Consider the following 12,074-nt stretch of genomic DNA (forward strand, 5'->3'; position numbering starts at 1 on the left):
CTGTCCTCTGATCCTGCCGCAAGACAACATTCCATGTATTCATGACACTCTTTTACACAGTGAGCAAGCTGTCCTTCACACATTCCCAGACATCTTTCCTGAAGAGTCTGCATCCCTCCATTGCAGCACACCAATTATAAGTGCTATCCACCATGCTACCACAATCTCGGTGAGGTTGTAGCTCTGCAACTATACACGGATTTCTAATTGTGTATTCTCTAGAGCTACACGGAGTAGAATACAAACATATTAAATGGGTCCTAAACCATGCAGCTCTTACAGGAGAAAGGTCAGATGCTGTCATGTCATGTTGTCTCCTGGACACATCTGCTTTGTGCCTTGTGCTCTTCTTTGTCTGTTATAGTCACTGTCCTCAAGCACACCTACTTTGAAGTCCCCTCCACTAAGTTAGCAAGCTTGTTTGCAAAGATGTACTTTCCACACTTTGCCACATATACTTCAACCCTGCTCAATACCTCTCACTCTTTGAGGAGAGTCCTGTAGTTGTACAAGATGTTATACATTTTTTTTTTTTTTTTGACACAAGATTTTTCTTGCTTTTGTCTGGCAACTGCACAAATTCTTACTCCATGTGTAGTGGTGTTGTATCATACTCTCTGACCCACAGCTTCTCTCTGGTCTTAAAGACAAATAAAACTCTTGGAGAGCAGTACAAAAGCAATTATAAGCAGGAAGTGATTGTTGTTGTTCCGTGGAGACTTTGTGGATAAAGGTATGCTGAAAGTCTCTTAAAAGAGAGGGAAAAGTAACTGTCAGGAGAGGACTAAGCAGATAAAGTTACTGGTGAATGGAAGCTTATTTAGAGTCAGCAGAGTCTGTGAGGTTGAATTTTAAATACCTTCTCATTGATTTATGTGCTACCAGCAGTATTTATCACTGTGCATGCAAAGTACATTTCACAGCATGAAGATATTTATGTTTACTAATTCTTGTTCTTTATATAGTATAGAACTAGTCTATAATTTGGCGGGTTATTATAAAAAAAAACATATTTAGAATGGTATCTAGAAGATGTCCTTTTTAATACACCACACGTAGTGTTTACAGCTTTTTCATAGTTATGTCACAGCTTTGTTACCAGCTCCCAAATATAACACATTTATTCTTTTAATTGCTTTGCCAACTTTAAATTTTTTGCCTATCTTATTTTTGTCATGGAGCAGATCTCAAGAGAGATGTGACAGAGTATAAATTAATTCTGCCACTGTGCTGTTTGATGCAATTTTTAAAAGGTCTCCTTGCAAAGTCCTACTAAAACAAATTTGATATTGATTTTTTCATAAAACTCTGGTTTTGTCGCACTACCTAGTCTCACATACACATATATCAGTATAGTCTAACAATAAGTCCTTGGCATCAGTTGCAGCTTATTTCAGCAGGTATGGATTTGTCCCATTCCGTATTGTACAGACAGTAGAGGACTCGGGACCAGAGGGGGTCACACAATTTGTGGTTTGACTGAAATGCTCTGAACAAACCTGGTGACTTCTTGGGGCTACCAGAGCAGGCAGTAGAGCTACTGTCAGCCCAGAGGAGGTCTCATGACCTTCCTGTGGTTACTTGCGTGTGACACCACATAACTGCTTCCCTGATCATGAGCCCAGGGATATAGATGAGCACTCTGGCCCCAGTGGGTTCTGCAAAAGGACAAGCAGATGGTATATATCTGTGGCTCCCAAGCAACAGAGTTCTTGGCTACATGAGCTACCTGGAGATCTAGACAGTGGACTGTCTCCTGGGCCTAGTTTCTGGAAATGGATTCACAAGTCTTTCCTGCAGGTGGGAAGGCAGGGAGCCACCTCAGCTCTTTACAAAATCTGTGTCCTTCACTTTCCAACATTTCAGTTCAGAATTGAAGAAAAAGGAGAAAAAATGTACACAGAAGATTCATTCTGTTTTGTGCACAGCTTATAACAGTTAGCTTCAATAGCACTGAGTGAGAAACATGTCATATTTCAAAACACGAGCCAAAATACCAAGACCTGATTAGAAAACGTTATATAACCAAAGTGATGTCCGTTTTCACTGAAAGTGTGAACTGGTTGTTGTTGGCAGCTCTGACAGCCTGCTTAACTGTGGAAGGAAGCAAGGCAAAAAACAGCAGATTTGAAGAAAAATAGTTGTCCATAATCCCAAGAAAAAGTCTGTAGGCAGAGTTTTACTTCATTAGGGAATTCACTGAGAGAGCACACTCACAGGTCTGTCTCAGAGACATAGTAACTCAATCTTTGTAAAACATAGTAAAGTACTGATTTCATGTTAACCCAATTCCCTTTAGGTAAAAATTACCTATTGTAGCCCCCATTACTGATAACTTATCGGTCAAATAAATCCTAAAGTATTGTTTCCAGGTGCAACAAAGGTCTGAGGTAGAGCAAGGTAAACAATTCTCTGATGCTGTTGTGCAAAAACTGTAGGTCTCTGTATTTCAGCCTTATAGAACTAAAAGCTTACTTTTATTACAGATGTTTTTCTATGCTCATTGTAGGCCACTTCTATACTGTTGAATGAACAAGGGTTGTGGAGCAGCTCCTGGCCCCAGGAATAGGTGACATTGACTGACAGCAGTCAACAAGGCTTAGTACTAGCCCCTTTAAAGCAGATTTGTTTTGAAGAGAGCTGTTTAAAGTAGTCCAAAAATGAGCCAGATTTCAAATTCAAAAGCAGTGTGGACCATTGTGTTCAAGGTCCTCAACATACTTCCTGGTTCTCCCCCATTTAGCAATGAAGATATAAAACTGATCATTATAGGAGGCAATGAAACCAGGGGTTCCTTATTGTGCACAGGAAAGAGCAGCATACATGTATTTATCTTTCTTGAGTCAACTTCTGTTCAGTGGTTTTGGTAGTGACCCAGATAATGAAATAGTGTGCCTATTAAATTTGCAGGAGATACAAGACTGAGGGGGATTGCAAGTACACTGGAGACAAAACTAGAATTCAGAATGATCTTGATAAATGGGGAAATTGGTCTGGGAAGAAAAATAGATAAAATTTAGTGGAGGTAAAAGTGCATGAAAATGGGTACTATGAACAACCAATTATAGAGGTAGTAGGCAGAGAGCCAGTGGCTAGATTCTTCACAGGAGGATTTTTAGGTTATTTTGTATCACAAGATGAACTTCATCTAGCATTATAATACTGTTGTGAAAAGCCAAATGCCATGTTCAGAGATTGTCAAATAGAGATTTAGAAACTGTATTTGAGAAGCCTGTGGAGCAATGGTAGATGGTACAAATGACAACAGCATATATTATTAGCAAAGATGTGATTTCTTGGAAAAGTTGAAAGCACTGGAGTTATTAAGTCATACAAAGATAAGGGTACTGATGAGGAAAGGAATGACAAATCTTCATGCAGATTAAAGACTGGTGGAAATATGAAGGTTAGAATTCTCTGTGTTCCTAGTAAACTGGAAAAATAAGATATGGGCTTAAACTGCAGCAGGAAACTCAAGGTAGACTTTAAGAAAGCTTTCTAATAATAAGATTAGTTAAGCAGTGGAATAGTTCATGCAGCTTAGGGAGTTGCAGAATCTTCACTTATTGTAAATCCTCAAAATCATGTTGGACAAATATTTTTCCGAAATTGTGCAGCTATAGTTGAATCTGGCATAGAGAAGGAGGATAGACTTGGGTGAACTCTAAAGGTCCTTCAGCCATGATTCTATAGTCATATTTTATACTTAAATTTGTAGTGAAAGCACACGTGCTACTCTATGTAGTACAAATATATATATTTAATTTTAACAATCAGGCACCCAGCATTAAGGTAAATAACTCATATGTTCTCGTACTTCACAGAACACTCTGCAAATCTGCCTTTCCTGCTTTGCACTCTTGTCATAAAAGTCTCCGTATGGCTTTCTCAGTTCACCTCCGTGTTTCCTCACAATTTGCAGAGAACAAGAACATATAGATCTTCAATGTGCCTACCTTACATCAGAAATTGTGTATATGCGGTTGTAGACAAGGTACAGACAGGCTTTGACTCATGTAATCTTCCAGTACAGAGTAAATGATACCTGTTACCTTAATTCCCTACTTGGGAAATTCCATGTTTGCTTGAGTACTGTTAAAAACGTAATTTTTGAATTCACCCTTTTGATTTTTTTTTTCCTGTTTGTGTTAGAAAATACAACAATCAACCAAACAAGCAAAAAACAGTCTAAGGGTTCTGAGTTTATGCACATCTCCTATTTATTTGCCAGGAGATGGCATACTATTTCAAAGCATACAAAGCAATGCATACCAGTTCAGCTGAAGTTGCATCAGAAGAAAACAATACTACCTGCAGTGGCTGTTCCTCAGGATCTCTTGCTGTTGCCTTGTTTGAGAAGTAGATTGACTGCATTCTTGTAAAGGGCTTTGATTTGACTTTATTATGCACAGCTCTCACTGGCTTTTTAGAGTTTTGTCCCTGTCTGTGCTCCTTAGACAGAGAGATGAAGATGGGAGAAAAATTAGCTTATCATCTATAAACTAAATTTAAAAAAATAAAAATAAGCAGTTGAAAAAAATCCATTGAGCAAGTATGTTACTGCTTTTGGGATAACATAACAGTAAATGTTTCATACTGGCACATGGAAAGACCAGTATGTGACAAGGTGACATTCCTTTAATTCTTTTTCTTATTTCAATTGTTTAATCTTCTCTTTGCTGACAAAGCTCCATTTTTTTTCTTCTTGTGTAATGAAAATCTCTAGCATGTTAGTCTAATTGAAATGACAAGTAAAAGTTACAAGTAAAATTGATTCTTTGTCACTGGAGCATCCCCAAGTGTTTAACAGAGAATGTTAGCTGAGGAAACAGAAGAGATATGTTAACCAGTTAGAAACCAAAATCTTTTGCTACAACAGTTTCTTTTAAGAAAACAAGAACCACAAATTTAGTGAAGATATATTTTCCAGAATCATTTTTAAATTAATTTAATGAATAATTGAATTTATATTTGAAAGGACTACAATTGGATATGCATTAATAAAGCCGATCCTCTGTAGGAGGAGGAATGGAATTAAAGACAAGGCATTTAAAAAGACAATAGAGAAACTAATTCTGTGATTCTTCTGCCTTTGGAGCCCCAGGGAGAGAGAGATTCTCTACTTTGAGATTCTCTCACAGCTGACCACGCTGCAAATGGGAATTTTGGATGGTTGGTTGTTTTTCTCTTACATCAGCCCTGAGAGCAGGAGAGTTTTGTAACAGTGCTGTATCTCCAAGGCTGAGATTTTCCTTTTCTACTTAGATTCTCTCTTTGTCCCAAACATAAAATCTCTACTCCCCAAGTTGTGTTTAGCAATTTTATACAAGGTTCTTGTCTGTCTGACTATCCTAGCTTCTGCCATGGTAGAGGGGAGCTGAACAGTAACGCATTTCAAGCAGGAGATCTGCAGAATTATGGCTGCCTTTGGAAGAGTCTAGGGAAAAAAATAAAAAAATAAAAAAAAAAATAAAAAAAAACAGTATACCTTTAACTGGAATGATGCTTGCTGGAATGAAATTTTAGCAATGCAGAGGTCTGTAATGGTTTACCATATTCACGTTCTGTCCACGTGTTTTAGAAGGTTTTTTTAGCTTGTGCAAGATGGCTGCATTAATGAGTGGAACCTAAGTACCAGAGACAGCCTAGCCTGTTTGACTTTCAAATTAACCCTAGGAAATACTGCTTCATGAATATTAAAATTCGTCTTCCTGTGCTATGATCAATACATTAATTTTTATGTATAACCTCACAAAGATCCAGCCTGTCAAGCCACAGGCATTTGTCCAATATTCTCATGTAAATGTCAAGACAGATGGCTCTCAAAACCTGTTGTAATATTTCATATAATAATAGGAGTGTCTGCCTGCACTGACCTCTTCATATCAGAAGTGGAAACCCAGGCAAATGCTTGCTAAATGGGACAAACTGACTTGGCATTTTGACAGGAGCAATGAGATTGTCTAGAAAGTATAGTGAGATTGTGAGCTGGAGCAAACCAGTCTCCCCAGAAAAGTTTATAGAGGAAACAGGTTGTGGTCTCACAGAAGCAAATAGAAGCACACATTTGTATAAAAGCCAAGGAGGTAAATACTTTAGTTAATAAGCACATTATCTTGATGGAATGTTTTCCATCTTACTCAAATTAAGATGTCTTCAGGACAACTATTATTGAGCTAGTTATGAGCTCACTCTAGAGTTGAATGTTGAGCAACACTTAGAGAGCTGATGGGGAAAAATAGGTATGTCTAAGGCATGATTCATCCCACTGCAGTGTATGTGTCCCAAATAGACCAGAAGAACCTTGCCTTAGATGTGCATGTTTCTTTGCAGTGTCTCTAACGGGAGTCAAGGTTTAGAATGGCATAGATCTATCTACATGTCTTCACTGTAGATTTCAGAAGGAGATGAGATGAATCCACCCTCCCCTAGCCACAGGATATGCCAGATCAAGAAGAGAGAAACACAGTGACACATTAAGTAGCTGAAACTGGCTGCCAGTTTACACTGAAGAGTTATTTAAAGACACCTCAGAAAAATAAAATCATTTATTTGGAATTCACTTTGAAGAGTCAACTATATATCCCAATGCTTTCAGCTCAAACTACCTTTTGAAATGCTAATCAGCTGAAATTGGCCTTTACCAGCAGCAGGTATTTGTATATCAAAGAGTTTCCTTGCACACCTTCTGTCAGTCTGAATCAAGTTTAGATTGCATTAAAAATAACATGTCAATGTAGATTCGCAGTGAAAGTTTCTTTTCTACGTCATTAATATTCTAATTATTTTTAGCCTGACATTAGTTAGCTATTGCTATGCTTAATATGGCATAGGAAAGTGAGCCTTTATTATTCCTTCTAATGGTTAGTGACCTATCTGTTTTTACATGCAAGAATTACAAAGCTCATGTCAGAAATGAAAATGGCTACACTGAATACTGTAATACTGCTGAGGCATGATGAAGTTTCCCTTCTCCTCCACGAAGGAGTAGAGCTTCTTGTGGACTATATGCCACAGTGCACAAAAATATAAATCTATATTCTCCAGACTCAACTAGCATTTCCTCCAGTGCATGTACTTCTTCACTGCTAATGCAGCTAAGTAGTGGAGATGACCTTCAGCTGGGAATCTTTGAATGAAAGTAATTTTATGATAAAACAAAACTAGACTCGTGGGAAGTTTGAATAGTCTATTACAGAACAGTTTTATTTCTTGATTCACTCCATTACTAAGGGAATAAATCACCAAACCCAGGGATAAGGTACACTAGCACAAAGGTTCTAGGTGACCTATGGAGTAGTAAACTCCAGTTTTCATAGCAGATGCAGTGCTGAATCCTCTTCTGTTTAGTCTAAACCAAAACTGGTTTGTCAGAACAATTCACGGTACAAATTTGCCAAATACTTTAACTTAAATTGCTTATCCAACCCTGTAAAAATAAACAGACACATAAAAATCCTAAGCTAAATAAATAAATAATTTGTAAACAAAATATAGGCCCAAATTCACTGAATATAAATTGATTGCAATGAGTTACTGTGTCTGCTCTGTTTATTGCCATTCACCATCTGTGTGGAGCAATTGATACTCATTCCAATTACCCTGAAGTAACAGGTTTTGTAGCACTCAGCTTAGCAGACTTTTCCAAATACCATTTATTTGAGTTTGGAAATATTTGTCTCTCCTGTCACAGGTGATCAGCGAGTTTGAAGCCTCTCCCGACTCATTTTCCTACAGAATCCCCAACCTGAGTCGGAATCGCCAGTACAGCGTCTGGGTGGTAGCAGTGACTGCTGCAGGAAGAGGCAACAGCAGCGAGATCATCACTGTAGAACCACTAGCAAAAGGTATGATGACAGCACTTTTTAAGCAATTCAGAATTTTACAATGCTAATTACTGTTATAATTGGCATGTGGTTTATTTAGGTCTCATTGCTTACTAAGTATGGGATTTGTCAGTAGCAACTTCAGTTCTCTCCAAAAGTTAGGTGACAACTCTCAGCTAATTACCCAAGCTTTTGCAGTAGTCAGCAGAGAGAGAAAGAATGATGTGGTCCTCTAGGGGGTAATTCATCCCACCTACCACAGAAGGAAATAAATAGTTTTTTTGAGCATTTTTTATCTTCTTTTGTTGGGTACAGAGAGTTTTCAGATGATCTCCCTCCCTTTCTGAATGTGCCTCCTTTTTTTTTTTTTTTTTGGTCACACAAGATAACTTCTTTATAATTCCTCTCTTTACTAATATCTCTTGTGTACTCCACAGGTACTTTGCTACCTTCTGTGCTAAGCAGTCTGATTAGTATATCTAAACTCTGAACAATAGTTCTCAACTTGCATTTTTATTTTTTTTTTTATATTAAGTTTGCTGCTTCTATTTCAAATCTGAATATGATGTGCCTCAAATCTTCCATATTTTCTTCCAGCTGTATTTGTTGTTCTAAAAAACATATATTACTTGGGCCCATGTATTCTTAATTACCTGTTCTGTGAGACATGATGCTCACAACACTATTGGTCCTTAGTTTGGAAATAGAAACCTAACATTTTATATAAGAAGGTGAGAAGAATTCAGTCAGACCCACTCTTTAAACGGGGTATTCGGCCTGATTTTCTATCTTTTCCGTTCAAATTGGTAATATGAGATCATTTGACAATATGAACCATGTAGTGCACAGGTCCCTAAAGTTGCAAAAGTAGATATATTTGATTGACTTTAGAGTTTTAAAAGCCTGCTATGCTTCAGTCATATTGCTAATGATGTAATAATGTAAAGTGTCTAGTGCTTTACAAAGACAGATACTTCTTTAAAAAGCATTACAGAACTTCAGCAAAATGCCACCAACATGAAAGCATTTTCTGCATGGAAGAGCATATGCTGTCACCATAGGGAGGCTTTCTGTTCCTACCTACTCAGATGGTAGCTAACCAATTTGATGACGGAAAATTAACTATCAGAGCTATTGTCATGAATACCAGTGATGGTGTTTGGAGGGTACTATTTTAACACAAAAAAAAAGTAGTTACCAATACATAGAAGTTGAAAACAGAGCTCCTCCGGCTTCTGATGGGAACTCACATGTCTTCTTTGCCATTTTTTTTAGGCCAAAGTTTTTACCATATGAGATGGATATTTTTCAACATGACTGTAAGAAAGTTGTATGAACTACTGTGTTTTCCTACTGTAGAACACCATGGCAGATTTGTTGGTGGTAATGTTGGCAGGGTCTAGCAAGGTAAAATGGCATAATTTGGAAGAAACAGGCAAATGCTTGCTCCCTATTACAGGTTGGTTTTGCCAACTGGCAAGTCACTTTTACCTTCAGCTTCTTTTGATATCAGGCAGTTTCTGTACATTCTTTCAGAAAATCTTTTCTCTTATTAGCTATACAGTGTTAACCTGAAAGGTTATGAAAAGTCTAAAGGATCTGAAAAGTCTGAAGCTTTTCCATTGTTGAATTCCTTGTAGGACGATTGCATACAACATTTTGAACATTGGTGACACCAAAGCTGAGATCTTAAAAGGTGGATGAGGAACATTGGAAAAACACCTCAAGGAAGCAGGGCTAAGGTTTCGATGTGTGCTTGTATGAGAAGACAAGGGTATTTTAAGGAAACGCAATTATTTACTTCAATATAGGCAAGTCAGTATGGAACGGATGTTATTTTGAAGGACAATAGAATGCATCCAGTCAAGGTTAGAACTAATAGTTATACTCTGATATAAAATTTTAATTAGATGATGCTAGAGGAAAAACCTCTCTTACAAATACACGCTTTGGACTGAAAAAAAAAGTGATGAATAATTTGTATGAAATTTAACAAGGCCAAGTGCTGGGTCCTGAACTTGGGACACAACAACCCCAAGCAGTGCTACAGACTGGGAAATGAGTGGTTGGAAAGCTGCCTGGCGGAGAAGGACCTGGGAGTATTGGTTGATAGTTGGCTGAATATGAGCCAGCAGTGTGCTCAGGTGGCCAAAAAGGCCAACGGCATCCTGGCTTGTATAAGAAGTAGTGTGGCCAGCAGGGCTAGGGAAGTGATTGTCCCCCTGTACTCAGCTCTGGTGAGGCCGCACCTTGAGTACTGTGTTCAGTTTTGGGCCCCTCGCTACAAGAAGGACATCGAGGTGCTCGAGAGAGTCCAGAGAAGGGCGACGAAGCTGGTGAGGGGTCTGGAGAACAAGTCCTATGAGGAGCGGCTGAGGGAGCTGGGCTTGTTCAGCCTGGAGAAGAGGAGGCTCAGGGGTGACCTTATCGCTCTCCACAGGTACATTAAAGGAGGCTGTAGCGAGGTGGGGGTTGGTCTGTTCTCCCACGTGCCTGGTGACAGGACGAGGGGGAATGGGCTTAAGTTGCACCAGGGGAGTTTTAGGTTGGATGTTAGGAAGAACTTCTTTACTGAAAGGGTTGTTAGGCATTGGAACAGGCTGCCCATGGTAGTGGTTGAGCACCATCCCTGGAGGTCTTTAAAAGCCGTTTAGATGTAGAGCTTAGGGATATGGTTTAGTGGGGGACTTGTTAGTGTTAGGTCAGAGGTTGGACTCAATGATCTTGAGGTCTCTTCCAACCTAGAAATTCTGTGATTCTGTGATTCTTTTGAAAACTTAAGGAAAGTGGCTTTTCTTTGGTGGTTTGCGTGTTTGCTCTCCAAGAACTATTGGCCCCAAGTAGGACTTGGAAACTTCTCACTTCCACTTTCATTGGCTCTACACAGGTCAGAGTACTCAGGGAGGTAAAAGAGAAGTACAAGGTTACGGTTTCATGCAATAAATATTTAGCTCTTCTATCTGTCTATGGCACATGATATTGTTGAAGCCAGAATTATCCTCTATATGAAAATATCTTTTAGACAGACTTTAGGCATTGGAATAGGCTGCCCAGGGAAGTGGTTGAGTCACCATCCCTGGAGGTCTTTAAAAGATGTTTAGATGTATAACTTAGTGATATGGTTTAATGGAGGACTTGTTAGTGTTAGGTCAGAGGTTGGACTAGGTAAACCTGGAGGTCTCGTCCAACCTAGATGATTCTGTGACTGTGTTTCTGTAATGTGTTGTGGAAATTTTGATGGGCATTAGGAATACTGATACATTGTGATTTTATGAACTTTGGATATAGCCAGGTTAGAAATTATTATATCGTGTACAAGATTTCCTGTATGAATGCATCACTGGGCCTTTTAGAGAGTTGGGAGAAATGGTTATCAGTGATGAGGACGGTGGACACACACATAAAGAAGGATGGGCAGAGTTAATAGCCTTAAAGATCTTTCTCTCCCCAACACATCTGAAACAAGTAACACATCACAGTTGTAGAAGCAGTTGTAAACTAATTTTGCCAAAAGAAGTGCAAATGGGATGCAATATGGGGAGGGGAAAGTCTCCAGTTCATGAACATTTGACTGACCATTATTCTGAACTTGTTTGCTTCCTTCTTTCTCCACTTATTTCACAGTAACTGTCCAAACAATGGTAATATCATGACAGCTAATGAGAGTTAACTTGGAATTGAATTATGCCAACTTAATTATAACCTCCTTAAGAACCCCTCTGAGAACAATGAGAATGACTAGATAGGGGGTTGATGTGAAATGGCTAGTCCAATTTAAATGAAAGCTTAATTCAAGTTAACATTTCTTCCTTTAGTGTCTCAGAACAGATTGTTATTCTCTGTAATTAACTGTCAAAAATAAGCAAATACAACCCCAACAAATGAAAAGTAACTACAGAGATAAAAGTTCAGTCTCCATGTAAGCAGATTATGTCCCCCCAAATTATGCTTCATTGTTGTCTTGGAAGTTGTGTTTTTAGCCTATCAAATATATATAAAAAACAGAAAACCTTGCACGCACCTTGTTCTTCTTGTTTTCTGATCATGGTTGATTAAGAATGGCATTTCCCAGCAACATGACGATGACAGAACTAGATGTATAGTAATCTAATCCTTTTGGAAGAAATCTCTGACTTTAATGTTAAGTTTCTCCTGTTCTTGTAGACTACCTGAGCATTAATGTTTAACAGATTTGTCTCCTAGTCTATGTTGCTTTGTGTATTTAATGTTTTTAAACTGCATACAGGA

The 12,074-nt window shown here is 38.4% G+C and overlaps 1 protein-coding gene across 2 annotated transcripts in view; it reads left to right on the forward strand.

The window, feature by feature from the left end:
* The window catches only part of DSCAM (DS cell adhesion molecule), a 477,876-nt gene that overhangs the window by 406,447 nt on the left and 59,355 nt on the right, over nt 1-12,074 (forward strand). For both annotated transcript variants that reach the window (XM_084536387.1, XM_084536388.1), the window contains one exon: nt 7,694-7,847. In XM_084536387.1, the coding sequence (XP_084392513.1) occupies nt 7,694-7,847 (154 nt within the window). The remainder of the gene's footprint in view (nt 1-7,693; nt 7,848-12,074) is intronic.

The sequence above is a fragment of the Aythya ferina genome (assembly GCF_964211825.1).
Source record: "Aythya ferina genome assembly, chromosome: 1".
Lineage (NCBI taxonomy): Eukaryota > Metazoa > Chordata > Aves > Anseriformes > Anatidae > Aythya > Aythya ferina.